We start from the raw sequence: 25,621 nt of genomic DNA, 5'->3' as shown, positions 1-25,621 counted from the left end.
ACACAAAACTGATGAGACTGATACTAGGTCTGATCTGCTAATTTTATTTATCCTCACTGGGAACATGCCATGTCAAAAAAAAAAAAAAGTACATTTTTCAGAGGATATCTGTCACTGCTCACTTACTAGCTTGCTGTCTGCCACACTGTCCCTGCTGTCTATTTAATAAACAGTTATTTTCTTGTTTAGTTTGAGCAGAGAATAAACTGAGCAATCAAGGTCTGACAGGACATAACAGTAGGGCCAACACGGGCTATACTACATTCAGATTATGATTGTGGCCTCATAGAAGTCAGTTTACACTGTTGCATCAGACTATAAACTATATTACACATAGACAGAGAGACTTAACCTCATATTAGTCTCATCCTATTTTTGATGGTCCTTTGATAATAGGAATGACTTGACATGTCTGATTAGTAACAAGTTTTTTGGTTGGTCATTCTGAAAGTAATGCCTCCCCCTTACATCCAAGGAAACTACAAAAGATACAAAGAGCACAATAAAACTATTTATTAAAGCTAATTTTCAGATACAAAACATTTTTTAGTTTAGTCACCACCACTGGCTATGTATTTTTTACTAGCGATGAACAAAAGCATGCATGCTGCATCTGAAAAAAACTTCATGGCCAACCAGAAAGTGGCTTATCTTTAACATTGCTTTCATTACTGCTGAAACACAACACCCACTACCTCATTGTACTCACATCCACTGCTTGGGTCTCCATAAGCATCAAACATGCATCAGTGAATGTCAGTGGGTGTCATATATTTCTGTATGGAAGAAATCAGCTCCACACCTTAGCTTCATACACACTTCCATGTCGGATACCACTCTGTCAAACTGCCCCTCTGCTGCCATGTCACTCAGCAACAAAATGGAACAGAATATTGGTGGGAAGGTTCAGACTCTACTTACATACTGCCAACATTCACCTCTGATACTGTGGGCCAATTTAATAAAATAGAAGGCATTACTTTTGGAGCAGATCTCATAGTCTCTAACAAACCCACTCATAGCTAAGGATTAGGATTTAAATTCATTCTCTTAAAATGAACTGCTAAGGTCACCCTCTGCCAAATGCTCCAACTTGAACAGCTTTAATCTACCCTACTACAGAAGAATGAGAATGCAGCGATCTGTCAGAGTAAGCTGATTATATACGGATCATAACAACATCAGATACACAGAAGGTAGAAGCTTGGTCCCAGACTGTCACCTTACCAAGCCCACTCAGACAGCCAACCTCAACCCATGTAAAATCTCAGGCTGAGAGCAGCTGCAAGTAATCCGTTCCATCACTTATCTTCAAGACGACTTATTTGCCAGACCAACCAAGTTCCACATTAGAAAGGAGACCTTCCTCATTGCAACCATGGAGATCCAGCTTTAGTACATCACACAAGCAGGCAGTTATCACAGAATAACTAACTGCACCATAACCCTACACCATAAATTGCATTAACTTGCGAAGTAGACTCAACCTGAACAAAAATGTAACTAGAGCTGCCCAGTTGCATAGCAAATGTCTTTTCAAAAGGACTTACGAAATCAAGGGAATTAAAATTTGGCAGATCATCTATCAAGTAAATCACAAATTTTGTGAGGTAAAGCAAATAATTCGTTCAATTAAACACAAATAATTCATTCAGATGCTTCAAATGTGTTTCATAACTTTTCAGTGACAATCAATCAGCATGAGCATGAATTTTGCATGACAAAGACCTAGGTCAGTATCAGGCATTTTATAAACTCCAGCACCTTTTACAATATTACCAAGCATCACGGCAAAACTGTCTTGTGCCATCGCTAGGGTAGCAAGGTACTACAAAAATATGTGTTTTAACATGTCACAGATTCTAGTGATGAACTGTTAAACCTAAAAACAGTTGAGAAACCACAGAAAAAGCTTAATCTTTTTCTGCCAGAAAAGGAAACAAGACAAGACATTGACCCATTCAGATCTCTGTGGTACAACTCAGGCATTCATCTGGAAGAGAGGAAAATCAGGTCATACAGAACAAGGACCTGAACCTGTGTTTTGCCTGTAACAGGTAAATACGCCATTCTCTCCTAACTAGGGACCCCCTTTTCTGTGTAAAACCAGAACTCTTTTTTCCTGTACCTGAAAAAGCTTTCCTTGTAAAAGTACTGTTGAGGCACAGAAAAAGCTTCAGCGCTGCAAATGCAATCTTTCCTCAAATAAAACTCTGTTTTATAAAATGAAGAAATAAAGCAGAAAGAAAAACCAATAAGAAAAGCAGGTTAAATTTAAACACTGGCTTTCACAAACAACCCACGCAGTGGATATTTTCTCCTGATAAGCGTCAGGTATTAACCTCTTTCTGTATCTTCAGAGATAATTGGAGCCAGCTTCCTAAATAAGAAAATGGAATATGGGCATATGTTCAATGTAAATGTGCAAAGAACATTTCAGACATGAAGCTGGAAACTATATATTTTATATTCTACTACATAGCAAAAGTAAAAAAGATGACATATAAGGAAGAAAAGGAAGACAAAATGAGATGGAGCAGATTGCCCATGAGAAGCAATTTGTGACCTAGACATTTACCTGAAAGACAGGGATGGAGAAAACAGTGAAAGCCAAATTTTGGTCTCTGAGGGGAGAGCAGGCCACTGGCAGGAGCCATGTGGGAGGAATCATGGCACAGGCAGAGCAGGCGGTAAAGAATAGGGGAAAGCAAAGAGTCACAAAGAAACATAATTCAGACGCTGAAGTACAAAATAGATACATCATAACATAAGGTTAGAGAATAAAGATGAGGAAACTAGGTAGTAAAAAGCTAAAACAAGTACTACAAGGAAGAGAGAACATGCTTCTTAAACAAGAGAAATTGAAGTACATTCATCTTTTTGATGATAAACCAACTGAGATGCCAAAAAAAAGAAGAAAGGGGAGGGAAACAAGAACAAGGGTCAGAATTACTAGAAAGCAATCAAATGAACAACAGCAGGCCAAGTTCAGCTATTTATGTTCCAGTGTTCACTGGTTCAGTATAGTTTTCTTCACAGGACCATTCAGAGCTAGACTGTCAAAGGTGATACACAGGTTGCTTATAGAAATAACAAGAGAAACTTTCAGTTTGCCAGGCCGCTTAACTTATGACCGACAATGGCAGCCAACAATCAGACTTCTTTTTACCCCTACAGCAAGCTGACACTTGCAGTGAGAGCACTTAGAAGCCTATAAGCACAGAGCCCTGGGAAAAGGTTGGACAGAAACCAAGTCCCCCAGTCCAAGCAGCCTACCAAGACCTGCCTTCTCTAATCTGTTCTTTGCTTCCCTCCAGGGAAAATACTGATCTCTTCTTGTCTTTAAGAAATCCTTTTCATGAACAAAATTACCACTGAAGTAAATTATTGTAGCAACATATTTTCATAGCTGACAATTTCAAGCCCTTAGTGGTCAGTAGAAAAAATCTATGGCAAAAGAATGGTCAGACATGGAAGTCTGAATAAGATGATGGAATCTCAAAGGATTAATTAATAAAACATTTAGCAGTTTTAGTGAGACTGAGATTTTACCTTTTTGATCTTTCTGATCCACGGAAAAATAGCTTCATAAACTTCTGGTTTTGCACAGTAAAACTGAACCCAGAACAGCTGTTGTCTGTCCTTTTTGTCAAAAATATTCACTATAGAAGGCCTCAGAAAATGAGCCAGAAAATGCCTTCACAAAGCTCAGAAATACCTTTGTTCATAAAAGACAGATAGCTACCTAAATGTGGCAATCAAACTCATAATATTGTTGACCCCTAATGTGTTCAGCAAGATTGCTGTCATCCTGGAAAGAGACATACATACACTCTACCCCCAAAGTATAAAGTATGCACAGCAATGCAGAGCACTTACTGCATTAATATTACATGATACACTTACTCCGTGTTTCCTTTAATGAGCTTAGTTTGTTCAAATAAGCTGTCTGAACACTGATAGAAGCTCCAAGTGAAATGCAAAGTCTAACATAATAATTGCCTTAACAGACATCTTTGTAGTGGAGTATAGATGTAATGCAAATAGTGAAGTTCAGTTAAGAGCATGGAGACTCCTACAAGTTAAAGTTTTGTTTTGGGAAGTCAATCAGGAAACTCAACCCAAATATCCTTAGAGATGCTTAAGTTCTCACATATGAACCCCTTATTACTTTTAATCTTGAGGTAGTAAACATGTGTTGGACTGACCTTCAGCTTGTAAGATCAGGGCAGACCTCACCTTCCCGATGCTTATTACTTACATCTAAGCAATACAACTAAACTAATAATGAGGTCACTGTATCAACCATCCCATAACTTTGTGATTTATCTGCATACTCACTGTCGCTTTTCTTTCTAGAATCCCTTTAACACAGAACCACTAATAGGAAAAGTCAAAACACTCCAAGTTAGATTTAACACAAATTTGTGCATTCAAAAGCATGTGATCAGTTGCCAATGAGAGAAAGATATCTCTGTTCTCCATGAGTTCTTGCTATCTCCTGCAAGAGGACACCTTTATGCAATCTATACCACCTCAAGCAAACCTGAAGCATTTAACAACAGAAGCATGACTAAATCACTGAAATAACGTGAAAATGCAAAATGTTATTTGGACAGTCAAGTAGCTAATTTATTAAAACAGAACCTGATGAAATTAATGCCTTTTATTTAAATCACTTACGCATTTTAAGCAACGTTTCTGTGTGCCATCTCACAACGAACCATTTTTGTATACACTTTTCTCACTGAGCATTGAGAGCTGTGGTTTTTGCACTGCTGAACTTTTGCCTTACAAGGCCTGTAAAAATGATTTGACAAGTTAAAGTATTGCCCTGTCCATACAGGCAAAATCAGAGATGTTGGTTTGAGATGGTCAGAGATTGACACTAAAAGGAATGTGTTGCTGGTATGGAGAGCATGCAAGTCAGAAAAACTAGCTACTCAGAACAATGGGCTGAATAGGACAGCTCCAGAGTGTCCCAGAACATGTACTTCATGCTATATATATTACTTATAGTTCTCCAGACATGGGACAGCCAAGAGTCGATTTAGGGAATCATAACACGTTCGTAAGAACAGCAGGCAGGAGCAGTTGATGGCTTGGAGCCTTGTCACTTCAGAAGGTGCTTGTTTAGTAAATGTACCGTGCCGCCTCTCCTTCATGCACCAAGATGAACCCAGCATCGCAGAGGAGCAGGCTCACCAGTGGGAGAGCACGATTCACAGCTCTGTCCTTTATATAAGACTGTAACCTCTATTCACAGCCATCTGCTGAAACTGTTGTATAACAAGCCATAATCTACCATTGCTGCCATCATATGGTAAATTTCCTTAAAATACACATGCGAAAAGCACTACACAAAGACCTAGAAATTCTTTAACTAGATGCAAGTTCCAAATATCACAGATGAATGGTAACTTGGGAAAGGCAGCCTTCAAGTTCCTCCACATGAGGTGCCTGTAATTTCCTTCTTGATTTCTATAATCTGTGTAATAGAGAAAAATATACTGATTAAAACTTCTTGTTGACTCTGATTTGCAATGCTCAATACCTCAATTTTCTGTATTATTTGGGATTTACACTGAGCTTCAATAACAGAATTAATTCTTATTGTTTCACATTGACACAGTTTTTGGTTTTTTTTTGGTAGTAGTAGGAAATTACTACTAGGAAACTACTACCAGAAGTAGGAAAAGAATTTTGAGGTCTTTTTCCTGCTATAAATCATATTTCATCTACCTGATAGCACTGCATCTCCATGGATTTCTACTTACATTTAACCTTCACAAGTTGAAGAACAGAACACCTATGGTATAAAATGCATGCCAAAAAACAGTCATACTTTAACTATGATTACTTTAAAAGAAAAATTTTGAAAATAATTTGAGTACTAATACATTTTTGCCTTCCAAGAAGAGATGAACAGAGAATGAAGAACTGATATTCCTTTAAAACTAATAAAAGAATTCTAGTATGTTCAGACATTTTTTATACTTTTCCAAATAAACCTGTGTCATTTCTTATTTTAATGTTATTAAACAAAGTCACGAATTTAGTCAAGACTGAAAACTCTTCTAAAACTAAATCGTGAAACTGAAAGCATATGTAACCCTCTTGAATCTTTTCAGACGACATGCAAGGAAGACATGCACAGGAAGAACATCAAAAACAGATTTTTAAAATCTATTCTATTGTAGTGATAGTAAAACTACTAAAAAACATTCCTACGGCACATTCTGCAGACCACTGTGTACCTGTAGAAACAAACATTAAATGTAGTTGTCTCTTATGCATTTTAATTTGGGTTTTGAGAAAGTACAAAAATAATATTCTGAGAAATGATCATGATTTTGAGTATATATCCTATGTTCACTGAAATAACAGCAAACTTAGGATTTCACTTAATCACTTTAGGGCTTTAACTTTTTGATATGCTCTCACAAAGAATCTCTTTCTGCTTCCATTAATTAAGAGCAAATTACTTTAATAATGCTGAGTTGATCTTGAACCTCCTGTTTGAGAATTTCAGTCTTGTTCTGCAGAATAAAGCTTAAGTTCCTACCTGAAAGTATAAAAAAAAACCCAAAAAACAAAAACAAAAAACACCCAAAAAACTAAAACAAACAACAACAAAAAAGATTGATACTATTTGCACACAAGAATATTTTACAGCATCAACAGAACTCAAATTAAGAAATCCCTCTTCTACAGTGTACATGCATCCTGGAGTCTCTACCTACATTTGACCAAAAAAGGTTGAAAAGCATGCTTCTGCTTTTCCAAGGCTGTCTTTTCTTTCTGATTTCACCTTCCTCAGGTTTCATGTTCCCCGGCCTGCATTACCATATGATGCACCTTCTCTTGTCTATAGAAAAATTCATTAAAACTTCCAAAATCTCTGAAGTCGCTCTTCTACTTCATCATTATTTCTACATCCACAATTCCTTCCTTTCAGTTTTTAATGCATCAGTATGAGAGTCTAGGTCAATTTGTGATGTACTTAAACTGGTGGAATACTGTTTATATTTCATTTAAAAATAAACCATTGTTAAAAGAAATGTCTTGCTCACTTGGTGGGCAGTAGAAGATCTCACTCAAAACTTTCACTTACAGGGACTTCACCCAACCATTGAGGACATGAATCTCTTAAAATCTGATTTTACAAGGCAATAAAAAAATCACCTTTTGATTATTTGTCTCAGCAAAAGCTTAATGTCCCTAAGTAACATGATTTTTATAGTGAACATGCAGTAGGCGTCACTCTTCATTTTGATTGGTAAGAGTGCACAGAACTATTGCTGTTACGAAAGAATGTTGGCTTGCAGCTGCTTGCTCCATATGATTTTTTTTTTTTTTTTAGCACAAAGCACTCTCAATAAACAAATGACAATTCTTCTACAATAAGTACTGCAGAAGGCCTTAAAAATCTCCATTCAAGTTTTTTCTCTTTAGTTATTATTTTGAGACAATTTGCTAAACAAGCACCTTCTGAAGTGACAAGGCTCCAAGCCGTCAACTGCTCCTGCCTGCTGTTCTTACGAAGTTAAAACAGTACTCAGGTATAGATACATATCTCAAATCAAACAAACAAACAAAAACCAAAAAAGCCATCCTCTTAAGATTAAACTAGCCCAATGATAAGCCTATTTTAGAAGGACTCATCCTTCACAGTATTTAGATATCCACCTCTGGCAAGTCAGTCCTGATATCTTCCCTAGATTGTTTTCTACTCCTTACTGCCCCTACCTACCTTCAAATTGTAAGAGAAAAATCTTATTTACTCCTATGCCTTCTGGAAATCAAAAATGGAAGAAATACATTTGAGAAAACATTGACAAAATCAGAAAGCTTAAGTAAAATTGACAAATTAATCAGGTTCTAAAAAAAATAATTCAGTAAAAGACTCATAAGTTTCACTTGCTTTATCCAAGCAACTTAAAAAGATAAAGTAATTCTTTAAATATTTTGTAAGTGTCCTCTATTTAGTAACAGTTCCTTTGAAGACTATCTTCACAATGTCCAGTACAGTAGCTTAGCAGCTACAGCTAGCTCTGCTGAGCCTCCTGGGTTCTGCTGAGAACTCCAGACTTCTCTTCCAACCTAAATTATCCTATGATCTTACAAATAGAAAACTGGAGGGGAAAAAAGTGCCTAAACTCAGACTGAAACGCACAGCTTTGAGAGTAACATAACCACTACTGCTTCTAGGAAGGAACCTGGTCTGGAGGCCAACTATACCCTGGACTGCATTAAAAAAAGGAGTGGACAGCAGAGAGAGAGAGAGGATATTGTCCACCTCTACTCAGCTCCTGTGAGGCCCCATCTGCAGTACTGTGTCCAGGCCTGGGGCCCCCGCACAAGGAAGACACAGAGCTCTGGGAATGGGTCCAGAGAAGGGCCACTAAGATGATCAGAGGGCTGGAGCACCATTCTTAAGAGGAAGGGTTGAGGGAACTAGGCTTGTTTAAATTGAAGAAGAGAAGGCTCCGGGTAGACCCCATTGTGACTTTCCAATACGACTGTTTACATGGGCTCGTAGGACAACAGGGAATTGTTTTAAACTAGTACAGAGGAGATTTAGGTTAGATGTTAGGAGGAAGTTTTCTACTCAGAGGTCGGTGACACGCTGGAACAGGTTGCCTAGTGAGGTTGTGGAAGCCCCATCCATGGAGGCAATTCAAGTTAAGGCTGGATGTGGCTCTGGGCAGCCTGATGTATTGGTTGGAGATCCTGCCCACAGCAGGGGAGTTGAAACTAAACAATCTTTGAGGTCTTTTTCTTTGAGGTCTTTTTCAACCCAGACCATTCTATGATTCTTCTTAAAGCTGAGTCTGTGCTCACAGAAAGCCTCTCAAATGGGATAACTCCAGGGCAGAGGGCTGGCATACTGATCTGATAAAACAATGGGCACACACATAAGCTCATAACTCATTTAGACATGACTCAGGAGTTCATAACCTAGCTAGGCAGAAAAATTGCAATTGTATCAACAAAATATTAATTAGGTCTTGAGGCCATGAAGACATTTCTAGGGAAACAGTCTTATTTTAAACTACCTAGAGGTTTTTTTTCTTTTTTTCTTTTTTGTTTTTGTTTTGTGTTGTTGTTTTGTTTTTTATTTATTTATATCCACAGAGTCTTACAGAAGAGGGTTTTTGATCCTTCACTACAGAAAGAAGTAATCTAAGAACAAGTATCTGCAGACTCCAGACATACAAGCATGCAGGTTTGTCTTTGATGAGATTCAAAAAGAAACATGATTTGTGTCATGCTGGCACAGGTCAAAGTATAATATGACAACAGACTAAAGCTACGTCTATAGGAACAAGATTTCTGACATTTGAAAGTCCAGTCTGACAGACCCAAAGCATCATGTGACTCTGTTAGTGGAAACTGACAGGAAAAAAAAAATCAGTATAAAAAGAGGGTGCACATTTTAACAAAAAACATAATGGACAAATTCTATGTGTGAGCAAATTTTGTCAGGAAAATAAGTCATCAGAGAAGGTATTACATAAAAACCTGCTTCTAGTGGCCAGGTCACAATGGTTTTAAGAGGTTAAAAAATGAACTCTGATCAGGCTACAGAAGGAATTACAAGATCAGGTTGTCGGCAGTAGCAGGAGCATGGCTTAATAACCTTTAAGTTTCCCATTCTATTTTTCTATTTCTTGAAAATAATGCCTTTATTTTGAAAAATGTGGATTGGATTCCTCTTCATTCATGTTTTTAAGGTCACATGGGAAGACTCAAATCTTACTATGTCTCATATAGAATTATACTGCACATTATAAAACTGAAATGCACTTTCCTCTGCATGGTATAGTAGATATTGAAACAGTTAGGGATAAAATAGTTGAGGACTGAGTTCAACAGAATTTGTGTAAGAAAATCCACCCCCAAATAATGTCTATATGACAAATTGCTTTCTCCTATGGTTTGGAATAGATGCACAGAAATGTTAAAGCTGTAGAGGTACTTTACCTCATATATACTTTATACTTTACCTCAGTGTAAAAACTAATCGAATGGAATATTTGCAGCCTAGATAGAACTTACCTTTCAAGACTCCTTGGGTCAGACAGGTCTACTCCAGAACACTATAAAGGATAGTACATGAGTACATTTGTACAATTTAAGCTGTATATTAAGTTTCCAGTTCTACAGATACACACAGGACTACACATGCCTGAAAAATGACTTGTACGTGAAGTTATATAAAAGCTTTATTTATGATGTTGAAAACCTAGGTGCTTTAGCACTGGCATGAACCATATGTGTAGAGAAGTTAGCTCAAATGAAGAAAGCTGAAGAAATGTTTCAAATAACGCTCCTATTACCATGTGAGTGCTTTTTCATGTTAGCCCTTCCTCCATACACCAGGGAAAGGAAGAATGAGCAATAATTGATAGACTTGTACTGCCCTGTGTTACAAAGACTGATAGTTTCCTTCCTCTTGATAGTGACACTGAGCATGAGTTGCATTGCCATGTAATATGCAGTTCTCTTCCCTCTTCGGCAATGTTACTCATTTTATTATGCTCCTTGCTGCTCCCATGCTTTAAGAAGATTTCTCACATGTTCCAAGACTAACAAAGTTGTTTTTTTTTTTTAATTTTTGTTCTTTCACTTACATTCAGAAAAAAACTAGTTAATAGTACAGAAATTAAATGAAGTGAAAGAACAAACTTCTACAGCATCTGTGATGGTTCCCATGACTAAAGGTCCACTGGAAGGTCCTGCATTAGTGATGTTTTGGCATTGCTGCCTTCCTATCTTACAGCATCTTAAATATAGCAACTCCTCAGGTTAACTAGGAAAAATGCACATGATATAGCATACCATAACTCTTATAAAGTATTACATAAATTGAACCTTATCTGAGATGTATAGTGAAGATAGAGGTAAGAAGCTAGTTTTGGCTTGGTATTGAAAGGAAAGCACTGCAGAGCCATATCACATCATTTACCAATGTGCATAATCAAACAGAATCCACACAGAACAAGATTGGTTTGTCTTAGAGGGCTATTATAGAAAGACAATATTGAGCATATAAACACATTTTATAATGATAAATTTAACATGGTAGTTATTTTCTGAGTGTAACTAAGATTTACTTCCGATTTACTAATGAATGTTCTAAAAACATAACTTGCACTATCACAGGCAAGGAAAGATTAAAAACATATAGCCTCAGTCTTTCATACATTTGATCTTCAGAAACGGTAAATATTAATATCAGATGTACCATAGGAGCTCAGAATATATTTCGTACAAAAAACTCTAGGTAATTCCCACAAATCTCATGAACCAGACTAGCTTACAGAACTTGACTGACAGTAGTGTTGGCTGTATGCTGTTCCAACACAAGAATTTAAGTGTTCAGCTTTTGGAACTGAGTCTCGTGTTTGAAAAAATGGCTGCTTTCCGAAGCCACTTCTAAAGTCACCTTTTAGCATCCTTCAGGAGTTATCTTTCTAATCAAACATTCAGCTGCAAAACTAAATTTTTGCAAATCAACACCATGGCCTTTGCAGAGGGTCATGCTGCACTTGACTGTCAAAATAGAATAAAACACATTTTACAATCTTCAGGTTACACCAACTGTAAGTATTAATGATGCTAAAAACTAATTTTCATTGTGGTATTTGTTTCTTCTCACTAGAACAGAGATAAATACTTAACTGTTTAACTCTTGAATAAAATACTGACACATCACTGTCTTCTGCACCAGAAAATTAGTATAATTTGCCTCCCAGAAGAGTCACGCACACACCAAGTATAGATGTGCATGCATACCAACACTATACTTGAACATAGAAATGGGGCTGAACAGGAATTTTTCCTCTTTTGAATGTAGATGAGGATTAAATAAAAGTTAAGTTTCAAAACTGACTTGGAAAATACCTAATTCACAGTTATTCATCTTCATTTTGGCAAAATAGCACTTTGGAACATCCTGACCTAAGTCAGCATAAAGTCAGGGTCCCCTGTTTTTATAGAACCTTAGTAATATATTTCTGAATATAAAACCTAATGAATAAAACTTAAAAGAAAATATATACAAAAGAAGGTCATTTCAACAGAATTTTAGCTTCATACTGAGCAGAAACAGACAGCTGAACAATTGAATAATTTTATGAAAACAGTCAAATCAATTGGAGTGTCTCCCACATTAAGACAAATTTGCACAACTAGTAGAATGCTGCAAATAAAGAACAAAATACTATTAGCACAATGCAAATCATGTAGAGCATTTGTCCTTGTTGGATGCATCTTAATACAGGAGTCTTTTTCTGGGCTCTCCATTTCATCTTTATAAATTTTAGTGAAAATACTAGACCTCTGCCCTTGAGAGAATACCACCAGAGTCCCTTGTTATAAACAATCAGGTAGTACCACTGTGTTCTTTCACAAGTTTAGTTTCCTTTCCCCCACTTTTGGGATGCAAAGTATGTTTTTTCTTGAATATATACCACTGCTATGTTTACACATTCACACAAGACTTAGCAGAAGTAAAGATCTGCCTATTCATTATAGACTCCACATTTCACAGTTAAAGGTCAGGCAAAAGGAAAATCTAAGCCAGATACAAAGCAAACTATAATGGGAGCTATACAACATACAGAAGTACAAAGCAACAGGCATCTTTAGCAACAGGCTTTCACATAAAAAAAAGGACAAGAAAATGAAGAGAAAGCACAAAGACAGAGGAACAAGCAGTGTTCTTCAAAAAGCACAAACAAAACCATCTAGATGACATTTTAAAGAGTACCCAAAAGCATAAGAGTTAAATACATTACAGTTTTAGATATAAGAATAAACATGACACATTGGATATGACCCTTTGCAGTATGTCACTCTGCTTAATAAGTTAATATGAATGGTATTAATTAGTAAATGGATTTTCTTCCAAGAAAATTCATCTTGGCTAGCATTTTTTAAATGTATTTTTATGGTCAATAGTATTTAAAAAGAGGGACAGAGGAGTAGAACATATGCAGAGGTACTCCAGCACATAGGTGCTGGAGTGCTGAGGGATTTGATTTAGTGGTTTAGTGGGTAGGGATGGTGGTAGGAGGATGGTTGGACTAGATGATCTTGTAGGTCCTTTCCAACCTAATGTACCTATGAACATACACTTACAGGTACAAAGGAAAGTTATGTTCAACATTAATAACTGAAAGCACATCTTTACTCTGTAAACACAGAGCAAGGTCACTTGTACAATGAAAAAACAGTTTTGTGTAAGCCGAAGGAAAGTAATAAATAATAGAAAAGATACAGACATTATAATCTCTGCAGTTCCAGACAATGAGCACTTCCTTTCTCTGAAGGAACCGCTTTGCGGCCTAAACTCGTCTGCTTTTAGATCATGTAGCTTTACTTGTTCTCAAGTCAGAAGCGGAGAATCAGGGATATTCTGGTTTCAAAAAGGGACAATACTAATGCAAATCATAAGGAATCTAGTTTCCTAGCGGCTTGTTCTGCTGCAGTGCAACGTGCTTTACTAGCACAGACACTGGGGGATGTGTTTTTTTGTTTTAATCAACAAATGCAGTGCAATTCCCTACGTGTTATAGACTGCTCCAGTTGCATGTTTTTTGACAATAGGCAAAGGGTCATCTTGCATGGCAAGAATAGCCTCCAGAACAGAATATAAAAATAAGAAAAACATTTAACGTACTTGGATCTGACAAGATTGAGTCGGTTTTCGGCAAAAATTGGTCGCAGCGGACTCCTTGGTAGCCCTCTTTGCACCTGAGAAAAAGGGGATAAATGACAAACATACGCATGCGATAGTAAAAGGTTAATTTCAAGGCAGCAAAATCAATTGAAATTTTCCATACCATTGCTGTGACGGACTTGTGTATTTACAGTTATCTGCATTATTATGGAAGCAAATTTATTACTGAAGAAACACAAAGGGACCACACAAAATAAAATTTGTGTTTTGAGGAATTCCCCTTAATTCTATTTGGCTATTTTAGAAACTATCAAAATAAATGTCAGTTAAGTGCAACTTCCTTTTAAATATTACATTAAGCATCAGTTAAACAAATAAAGAATAATTTTCACTCAAATAGACATTTGTAGATAAAATAAGCTCATTAGATAAAACAAGGCTTTATAAAATTTCCGTACAGCACAAAACCACGAGCTTTTTTAACACATTCATCTCTGGATGTTAGAATTGGCAGGGAACACTTATCCAGCCACTAATTTTAAGTAAAAATTCCTACTGTATTTAAAATATAATGTATTTAGTCCTGATAAAAAATGTCAAGCATTGCTTATAAATCAACTTTCTTAGATATCCATGAAATTACATTTCAAATCGTATAAATGAGAATACCCCACTGTCTAAATAAACCTGAATTTGCTTTGACTCAAATTTTAACGCCATTATCAATCTTGAATCCTTACTTAAAAAACAAAAAGAAAACAACAACTCCATTTAACGATTTGGACTGTTCTCAGAACAATCTCTTTCGTTTCAACTAAGCATACTGAAGACAGTCCTTTAGTTATTTATTCCCTAAGCAGTTTTTCAAAGAAGAGTGATGGACACTTTAATTATACGTGATAGCAACAGAAACTCCATATCTCACCAAGTTCCTGCACATCGTCTAAACAATATGCTCAAATCAGAATCACTACCTTCATTAGAATTGACAACTGTAACTGGAATTCTGTGATAATGTCAGAACAAAAGTTATCTGTTCTTTCACGTTTCTACTCAGACTTCCTCTGAAAGTTGCCTTTTAAAACGCTTTTCAGTTAATAAATTGATACATGAGAAGTGCATCGTAGCACCACTGATGCAGGGATTAGAAAACATATTTGTGAGGCAATATGTAAATTATAAGAAGTCTCATCAGACCCAAAAGCCTCTGTAAGAGGAATATTTAAAAATATTGATGCCATTTCAATATACATATTGTCTTTTTTTTCATATCCTGCTTTTTGCCTTTTTCCCTGTAAAAAGGAAATGCTTTTTTGCCTTCTTTCCAATGCTACTTTGGTACTTGTCTATCTGTACAACACACTGGCCAAAACCAAAATCAGATCCTACAGCTGTAGTCATAATTTAACAGAAAAGGAAAATATTGTTCTGAAGATACTTCGTATTTGTTTTGCCTTTTTATTCTTTTTTTTTTAAGTTCAATATATTCAATTAAAGATGTCCATTAGTCAGAAAAAACTGAAGATGTCATCATATACTCAGACACTACTGCATGCACTCTTTTGAAATACTTGACGTTGTCTCACATGGAACAGAAGCTCACCTTCACACTCTCATGGAGATTTGGTAGAGCCCATTTCAAAGCTTAAGAACAGCATTCAAGGGTGGCAATATTCTTATCTTTGCATTAGCATCTTCTATTAACTTTTTAGCAGACATCTGTACCAGTCCCACTTATTACCCTATTCAGACTTACAACTAAACTGTTGGTTTCTGCAAGTAATACAGACTGTTCATCACCTAGCCCAACTCCACAAATGAAAACTTTGCTGCTATGTGGCAGTCACAGAGCAGTAACACTTGCAGGATCCAAACTTAACATACATTAGCATGCATGCACACTACTAATGCAGAATGATGTTATCATGCTGCTATGAGGGTACTGATTAGTCCCTTCCCTTCCTTCCTTTCCAACAGTCAGGAGGGCCAGCAGAGCCAGGAGTCTGCTGCCTTCCTTCCATATTGCATTATGACTTTTATAACAAAATAGAAACTTTGCTATCTCATTTCACAGCTGTGGAAGAGTCTGTACCATTTACTCCATCTATCAGATAGGTAATTAATTGCTTATGCCAGAATTGAAGGGGAAAAGTTTGCTGCCAGGGCACGCAACAAACCAAGGGTCACTTTTCCAATCCCACCAAGCGTCAGGAGCCAAGCATCATGCTTTTACTTCAGGAAAATATTTTTTCTATCTGGCAAATGGGGCTTTGAATATTCTCATTTTCACTGAATGCTCTTCATAAGAGCTGCAGTTTAACAGCTGCAAATACTACAGATGCATATAAAGTTGACGGCCTTGAAAATGGCATGGTATAAGGCCCCTGTAACTGGTAAAGTATCGCCCAAGCACAGGACGAAGTTAGATGTATTCTCATGGCTTTCATATCCTGACTTCCTAAGATTAATGGGTTGGAACAGAATATATCAGTCTCCCCGTACATCTCCAGTCTTATAAAACTCATCATCTCTGGTACCCAACTGAAATGTGCATTGCTGCTACTATGCTATGTAATCCGAAAATAATGATAGTGATATGTTTCTCCTCTTAAAAAATAAACTGGGTATCTCATCAAGGTATTATTTCTATCTTGACTATATCATATATATACTGTTGGCTGTCTCAGTGTGAAACTGAAGCATATGGTAATCCACTTGCTGACTGACTTGGATGAGTTTAAAGTAGCATTTTCACTTACCTGTACACTTGGATGAACATGCCAAAACAAGCATTTATTTTTGTTATTTTCAAAAGTGAATACAGAGGTGGCTGATAAAGAATAAATAAAATATTTCAATATAAAAATGTAATGTTACACTAAGATAACTACCATGGCCATACATAGCCTGTTTTAAACAATATTAATGTTTCAATAAAGATGAAAACTAAGTTCCCTAGTTTCATTATCAAATGATTTTTGAAATCTGTAAGACAACAAGTAATAACAATAACTGCTCTGTCAACATCACATCAGATTTTAAATCTTTGCAACGCAGTCTCGTGGAATTGAAGTTATAATGTTGAAATACAATAAAGGCTGATATTGCAACACCCTATAATCTTTTCTAAAGTATCTGCCATACATTCTTCATTGGGAAATGTGATGGTTGTACTTACAACACCTGATAAGCCAACACGTTTTTAATTGGCACCACATTGCTAAAGGAAAAAATCAAAACAAAACAAAACATCTTACAGCTATATTTTTTTGTCATATTCAGAAGTACAGAAACTTCGGTTGAATTTCTCTAAATATTGCCATACACAGTGCAAATTATTGCATTTATATTTGTGGATGTATTAAAAAAAAAGCTGTGAGCAACCAAGAAAATCTTGATAAACATTTTGATACAGCTGACTGCACAAACAATCAATCATATGAGAAGAAAGGGTTTATTAGAAATGCCTTCAAAAAAGAAAGATAACAATATTAGGATGAGATACTTCTCATAGCGAAGTGAAAGTTCTGAGCTGCACATGAGACTGCAACTTTCAGTAAGGAGCTGGAACTACAGTGTGAGCTCTAATTCAAGAACAGAAGACATGCATGCTCCTGCAGTACTATGTACAGACTTGGGCACACCACAGTGAAAGTCTCCACAAATAGATTTAGTTTCATTCCAAATTAAATCTAAGTAAGGAATTCACTATTTTTCACTGATATTCACCAAAATAATTGTATCTCTCCAGGCTTGAGACCAAAGTTTTCAATAAAAGTTTATGAATGTTACGATTTAAATCCTTCTGAATAAAGTGGTAAGGAAAAAACAAACAAACAAAAAAAAAAACAAAACAACTAGGTAAAGCTAATGTGAAGCTGCTAAAAATCTTCAAAGACAGTACATGCCTAAGTAGTAGTTGCTAAATTCAAATAGGATTACCTAATCTTGTGTTCTACACATCTTTCACTTGGTAATATAATTGCTCAAGGATGGTGTTTTTTTAAGGTTACCAAGACGAGCTTTACTGTGCACTGCACTTAGGTAGTCAGCCAAAACATCCTTTCTGTGGAAAACTACATACAGAAACACATTTCTCACTCCTGATGGTAAGGGATTCTGCAGCTTACTCAAACACATTTTCACTTGGGTATCAAAAAGTAGGGAAATTATTTTCTCGTAACACCAATTAATAGCCACTGTACTGAAATCCAAACAGCTGTAAACAGTACGTAACTACCTTTTATTTATTCTCCAAGTGAGATTTCGGAGACCACGATAAAGAAATGTCCAGTGGTCAATAAAATTTGATCCAAGTATTTATTTACACACAGAGGATACAATACACTCTATCCTGGATCTGAGCGTCAGCTGAATCATGAGAATATTGTGAGAACAACACTATTGGTTTTCTCAGCTTCACAGCTATGTAACAAATATATATTGCAAACCATGACATTCCATGGACCATTGGGTTGTATCAGAGCCTAGCATGGGGTATGCTACAAACAGTGAAAAATAATTCCTCTGCTGTGCAAGTAAGCTAAAGTTAGGCTTATCTGTTTCCAGCTGGAATGACCTTCACTGTAAACAACAGAAATTTATAAGAGGATTGCTCCACAAGTAATGCTACCTATTTTATTATTGGTGTCCTCAACATTAGATGCAAGTGATAAGAACAGAAGTGAGGCCTTCCCAAGCCTAACAACTGCCTGTGGTCCTTAGATCCAGCCCACTGGATCTCCCACCACAGCTCTCCTATGGCAAGCAGATCATTCCTGCCCAACCTTGCACTGGTCACAAACCCACTGAGGGTACACCCAGACACACCGCCCCACCAACACTACCAGCATTATCTCAAACATAGCAGGCCCAAACCTCAAGCCTCACGGAAGACCACCTGGCACCAGCTACCAATCACATCCAATACCATCCACAACTCTCTGCCATTCCTCAGCCCACCAACAGTATTCCCATTCCAGCCATAAAGCAGCCAGCCCCTCCAGGAAAATGCTGAGGGAAACAGTATCAAATGCTTTGCTAAATGGGGAAGACCCACGTGGGATATTACATCATGGAAGGAGATCAAGCCAGACAAGCAGGACTGCTTGCTTGTCTACAAACCCATATCAACTCCATCTGGCCACGTACACGCTGTGACCTTGTGTTCTTCCAAAATTAGACCTACTCCATTTCATATAAAAAAAAAAAATGAAGAAGAATAATGACGACTAACAAATTCAGAAGAGTGAAAAGAGACACATCTGTTGCTGAGATACCTGTAATCATGCAAAACCAACTAGAATTATTAAATTTATTAGAAATGTATTAATCCTTGGAAATTTAATAGTTTTATCAGGTAATATTTATACCCAAAAATGCTCATAGTAAAACATATAGTAGAAGGAATATATTAATTCAAAATGATCTAACCATCACTGCAGACTTATCCAGAAATTACCACAGACAGGGAGCATTGCTGATAGAGATCGCATTTTTCTCTTTGCTAATCTGTTTCTGTAGTTTCACAATGGAAAGACTAAGATACTATGACCTTTCCATTACAGTTTCATAAAAGGTTTTGTGTAATAACCTACAAGCAATCTATTAAAGGAAAAGACATGGCTTTTCTTAATTGCAAAGTGAAGGCAGGCACTAGGCTGTAAGAGCTTAGGCTGCCAGTGTCAGGTCTCAGTAACATGAATAGCAGGAGGTACAGAAGGAAAGAGGGGGAGGAGGAAGGGTGGCAGTGCCTAATACAAAACCAGTTACAACAGCTTGTGATAGCAACGAAGTGGCATTTCATTAATTCTTCTTTTCACCTATTTAGCAGCATATGTATATGAATAATGCTTAAGGTCTTCATACAACAAAATGCTGGACTTTAAAACTATCTTGTAAAATCGCACAGCTTTTCCTCAGTGGTTTCCATTGGTGAAGAGGAAAATGTGGTTTACAGAGCAATAGCACTGTGTATTTGAAGTATTCTTTCTGATGACTGTACTACTGATGATTTGCACTTAAATATGTCTTTCCTTTTTTTTTATGCACTGAAGATGCACTTTCAAACCTACAGCAACACAAACTCAGCTGTCTTTGATCTTTTAAGTGCTCAACTGCATTCTTGAGAATTTTTTCTACGTAGAATCTGAACAACCTCCATAACAGAGGTGATACTTTCTGTATAATAAAGGTTTAATGCTCAGGATTTGAACTTAAACAAACAAACAACCTTGCAATCTATTTTGTTATTAAGTTATGGCCTTTTGGCAGTTTTTCCAATTGCCATTTTATAGAAGATAGAAATCACAAAGAAGGGACGTTAAGAACTTTGGAAAAAATCACCATTCTGACAATTTTCATTTAAAATCTTGTAATTGTTAAAAGTAGAGCAAGTAATCACAAAATATATTGAATAAGTAGCCAGAGAAGGGTGAAAAAGTTTTTCTACATCATTTGCCCTAAAACCTGACTAGTTTAAAAACTCTAATTTCAATAAAGAAATTGAATAACACTTAAACAAAAATGTATTTTTCAGGCTGGAAATTGTCAGTGAAGCTGTTTGAAAGAGGAATTACTATTAAGCACTTGTTGCAAATAGCATACAGATCTAAAGGTCATGTCTACAAAAACCCATGTCATTACCTAGATTCAGATAATACAACTTTCAACTGATCTGTTGACTTTGGTCTCTCAGGATCCTTTAGCCTTGGAGAAGCTAAATGGGGATACTTTAGTAAAATCAGAATTCTCTAAATCCTCTGTATTAACCACTGAAATAAATGAGGCTTTTAGCATTTAAAAAGGAGTTATGTGGATTTGATTTAAATGCCTTGTTCAAGGTCACTGAGAAAGTAACAAATTACCATTTCTCTTCTTCTCTGGGTAGTTTTCTTTCTTTCAATTTCATAAAGTGTAGTTCAGAAAAAAAATAAAAATCAGCAAAATGTATGAGGAAAGCCATTCAATTAGCACAGGCCTATGGCAGTCTTGAACTAGTGATTTCCTACTCTTCCTCAACAGACCAGAGTTTTAATTTCGAAGGTGCTCCCTTACAAAGAAAGAAAAAAAAGGTAAATATAATTAATCAATGCAAATATTCATTCCATGCAGAATTGTTGCACTGTGGTTGTAGACTACAGTATTCACAGAAAATTCAGGTTAGGTTTTATAACCTGAAATTTGAATGTATAATAGATAATTGGTATCAAATCTACTTGCAGCATACCCATGCAAATAGATGGTCAGTGAATGCACAGGTTTTTCACTTTTCATGTGAATGAGAATTATCCTCACACACTAAGGATAGTGAAACTCTTAAGAAATAATTTTTCTCTTTGTTTTCATAAGATGTATCTAGGTAAAAGTCACATAATACACATAGTACAATTTGAAGAATCAACTTAGGAAATGAAGTTTATTTTCAATGAACAGATGCAAGAATGAGAAAAGGCTTTGTAGTTTTTTGGTTTTTTTTTGTAGTCGCATTTCAAACTCTCTATAGTTATGCACATTGTAAGCACTGAGATTTACAGAGACCTACTGATGCTGCTTCACCACTTATGATTGAACTAGGCTGAATTCATTTCAGGAGATTAGTTCCTCTTTTGTCCTCTACACATAGTTTCCCATCACATTAGACAAAAAATTCTGGTTTTAAAGTCCTTTGTTTCCCTTCAGCTGGAGATCAACCAGAGCACACTGACATGACTAGAAAACATACATCGTAAGGATCATCTAGCTTATTCCAAGATCTGCAAAAATGAGATCTTTCTCTTTCCATTCTTAGCACAACAATACGGAGTGCTTGTCTACTGTGTTGGAGAAATCAAATCTGATAGGAATTCATTCTCAGCTGCAAAATATATGGACAGAAATACATAGCACAGACAGACCTAGGCAGAAACAACCATCCAAGATAAAGAGTTACAGTGGCCAAGACTGACTGGCATTTACAGGCCAAAAATAATCCATTTGTTAAAGAAATCTAAGAAATGTTCCAGAGCACTGCCAAATATTCAGCTATTGACAAATTCCAAGGATGATGAAAAGAGCAAAGGATGCATAACTTCCATATGAAACTGAAACTATTTGTTAGAAAACTCAAAAAAAAACCAAACTTTTTTTTTAAATCAGTGTGCTGCTTCCAGTACTTACAATTAAATGTACAATAGAACTGGAAAATATAAGCAAGAGTATGTGACAAGACCAAGGTCATGCTCACCTTAAGCTAAATCTGTTTAAATTACGATTCCAGGAGAGATTTCATTTTATAACAAATTAAAAAAATATATAGTTAGTATCAGCATAATTTTTTACTGCTATTTTCTAATAAAATCAAATGTTGCTTACACTACTTTCTGACTCTGGCTAGACAGCACCATCAGGCAACACAATAGAAATTTAGATCATAAACATACAACTCAAAATAGGACAAAGTATCTGGAACAGAAAATTTCAAAAAGACAAATTTGAATCAGCTTAATGTTTTTCATTTTAATCATTACAATTATTCAATTTTTATCTTTTGTTACCTTATATTACTGATAAAAAATGGAAACTTAGTCTGTGCTGCATAAACTGTGTCCTGAGTGCCAGTCCTAACTCTGAATTTACTACCTGCAAACATTGGTTAACTTCAGCAGATAATAAGCAACAGTTTAGGAGATTTCAGAAGCATCTCTGGGAGTAAGTGCACTTTAAAACCATAATTTATTTTTTATTTTTTACTTTTCATAGGAAGATTTTAGTTCTGTATCTTTCAAATTTAATTCAGTACACACGGTTCAACACATACTTTCTAGTTCTTACTGCACCATCCTTTCTCCTTATAAAACTTAGATCCATTAACCACAAAGCATTAGGAAATCTCTCAGAATATCACCTAATAAACAAAACATTTTACCAACTAACTGAGCAATTACTTCACTGCTGTTCTGGATTTAACCAAACAGAAAAACTGAAAATACTTGATTAGTTCTTTTCCGCAGTATACCTCTGCTGTGTGATAAATGATTTAACATGGATGATAAATGAATATATTCTTTCATTATGTATGGCATTCATTAGCAATGAGAAAGCTTTTGAATAAATGGAAAGTGTTTTCATATCATATTCAAAAGCCTCATGAAGCTAAGGCATAGATGAAAGCCACATCAGTAGTAGAAAAACAAAAGAAAATGATACCTTTGCTTTACATTATGTCTGATCAAGATTACCATCTTTACAGAAGCCCTTCAAAAGTCCTTCTTGAAAACATTAATGACCAAGCATAGGTAGAAAATAAATGTCCAAAATCAATGAAGAAAGGGCTAAAAGATGTTATAGATGCTATTATGGCATTTGTGGCACTGTTAAAACAATTATAACAACAAATGAGTCAATCCTACAGAGAGATGCAGACTCATTAGTAAGTAGAATAACAGATTTGTTGGATTTTCTTTTCTCACTTTTCTCTCCTCAGACATAATACATGCTCCATACTAGAAGCTTGTTTCCAGCTACTTAACAAAAGCAGATGTAAACTTTTTTTTTTTTCTTGGAAACTTTCAAATATGTTTTTCATTTTGTTTTCCTGAGTAATTTCTAATTCAAAATACAGCCAAATATACTCAAGAGAAATGGTACTCCTGAAGTGTTTCAAGCCCAGCTAGTATTGCAGAGGATCTTTTGATAATCATGAAAAAAAATCATGCAAGATGTACAGTCCAGCTTTGCCGATTCAAAAGCATTTATCAAGTTCAGTGAAAGATTTTAATGTATATTTTAGACAAATTTTAAAATGTGTGGAAAATCAGATGCTTGTCCAGTAATATATGAAATGTTACAATCTCCTCTCCTAAATAGCTTGAGATCACATCAAGCCAATGCTTATCCAGAGGGACAGACCATTTCTGCCACATGCTCAAAGCTTCTCAGCAGCTCAGTATTCATTTTGCTTTGTTGACTACTATAATAAAAAGAGCTCATGTACTGGGAAAAAAAACAAAAAACAAAAAAAGGAAACTTACAAATCTACTGCATTGAGCAGGCCAGAACTAATTAGGCAGTAAAGGCAAATTTCAGTCTGCTTCCCCACAGCCATGATTTAAGGTAATGAGTCTTAGATGCTATTTTACTCTTTACACACATCTAATAAAACAACCTTAGATCTAACATGAGTTTTAACAAAAGAACTAGAAGGATTTATTAATGCATGGTTTTATATGTAGAAAGCTTCTAGTGAAAACAATACTACAAGATACGTGTTCCTAAGTCCTCCTTCAGCAGCTAACAAAAGAAGAAAAAAACTCTTCTTGTAGTCTTGAAGACTCAGCCTTCTGACTCTAGAAGGCTAAAAGAAGCCCCTAGTCTGCCCCGACCGTCAGCAATAGAATAGGTAAAGATGATCTTTAGAGACATGGGTCATAGCACCTTAAAGCGGATCGGCAACTGGGGCAGATCTGCTCACCACTCCTTTAAGGCAAGGCATCGTCATAGCCAGCCTGCCCTTGCTTTTTTCTCATGATGAGCCTGCCCAGCTTGCCCAGGCTCATCATGAGAAGCACCATCTCACTGTAAGGATTCCTGCTTCTTAGAAATTGGATGTCATCTCTAAATGAACTTCAATGAAAAATGTCATTTGCTTACTAGCCTAAAGCAGTTATAGCAGGTCCCGAGATGGACTATATCAGCAGTAATTCTGACCTGAGATGCCTACACTCTAGTGCCTTCAGACACAAATTCAGACTAGCTTTCTATAGATTTTCAATTCTGGTGGAAGTTAGTACCTGATTTGGAAATAATCAAAGCCATTCAGGAGGTGTCAGTTAAAATATTCATAAACTACTGACAGATGGTCTACACAAATGATGCCTTCTCACTTCACAGCAGGAAATAAAAATGTCTCTGCTACTTTATTTCATCTCATCAGCACACATCTCATTTTATAGATCAGAACAATTTGACATGCAATGGAATTGTCTAGCAAAGATCAAATAGAGAAACATTTTTGAAAATAATTCTTTCTTAGCATATTAGGTATAATTTAGAACCAGGAAAATGTGTGCTTAAATATCTCCTGAAAATGTCTTGCTTGAATTTTAAGTTGCTGACTGAAACTCCAAACCTTTAAAGTTGCCAGTCATTACTCAGGAAGAACTAGTAACAAGACTCAAGTAGTAGAATTTTATACAAAAAGACAGCAGTATCTACTGTAATGCCATTATGGCATCAGTTTATATCTATTATCACTATGTAGATTTAGCATAAAACTAGCAGCTAGAGCACTCCTGCTTATGGATAAACAATTCACTAGTCAGTAAAAATCACTGGGGTCAATTGACTAAACCTAGTAAGTTTAACACCTACTGAAGGCAGGGAGCCACAGCTTTCCTCAGCAAGGAAATTACAGCAGCAACAACAGCTGGCAATCCACCAGCTTAAAACTGCAGAAGGTGCAATGAAGAATGTAGCCCGAGGTCAGAAGTTTATTCTGTTCTTTCCTTTTAGTTTGGTGGCAAAATAAAACGTTTGTTGCAGTTAGCGTTGGAGAAGCACAAAGCCCACTATAGGATCAGAGCCACCCAAAAGAGAAAAAAACAGACAAATCATTACCACATAAAATACAATCCAAATGGACTTTTGCAGGAGCAATACTGCAAGACCCTCACTACAATAAATAAGCAGGAAAGTAAGTTGAAGCTGAAATTATATGCCTAACAAAATAATATCAACCTCATAAAAACCCATGTTTTACACGTTTTATGAGAGCAAGGCAAAAAAAATTCCCATTTGTTCCACTGTGAAATCTTAACGAGAATTCTTAATTTCCTGTGGGTTAAAAGAGCCCACACCATTAAAAAATATCCATATTTGATGATTTTTGTCCTCAAATCGTTTATGCAAGATTATTAAATTTCTCTAACAACATATTTGCAATTTTAGAAAGTT

General features: G+C 36.1%; 1 protein-coding gene across 1 annotated transcript in view; it reads right to left on the bottom strand.

Moving 5' to 3' along the window:
• Positions 1–25,621, bottom strand: part of NRG3 (neuregulin 3) — a 346,526-nt gene that overhangs the window by 84,289 nt on the left and 236,616 nt on the right. Inside the window, exon 3 of the mRNA XM_065746454.1 lies at positions 13,691–13,764. Within this exon, the coding sequence (XP_065602526.1) occupies positions 13,691–13,764 (74 nt within the window). The remainder of the gene's footprint in view (positions 1–13,690; positions 13,765–25,621) is intronic.

Source organism: Cyrtonyx montezumae, unplaced genomic scaffold, assembly GCF_038088225.1.
Source record: "Cyrtonyx montezumae isolate F1298 unplaced genomic scaffold, pur_monq_1.0 scaffold_4, whole genome shotgun sequence".
NCBI classification, from domain to species: Eukaryota; Metazoa; Chordata; class Aves; order Galliformes; family Odontophoridae; genus Cyrtonyx; species Cyrtonyx montezumae.
The sequence above is the reverse complement of the archived record's forward strand: the minus strand, read 5'-3'. Positions and strand labels throughout refer to the sequence as shown.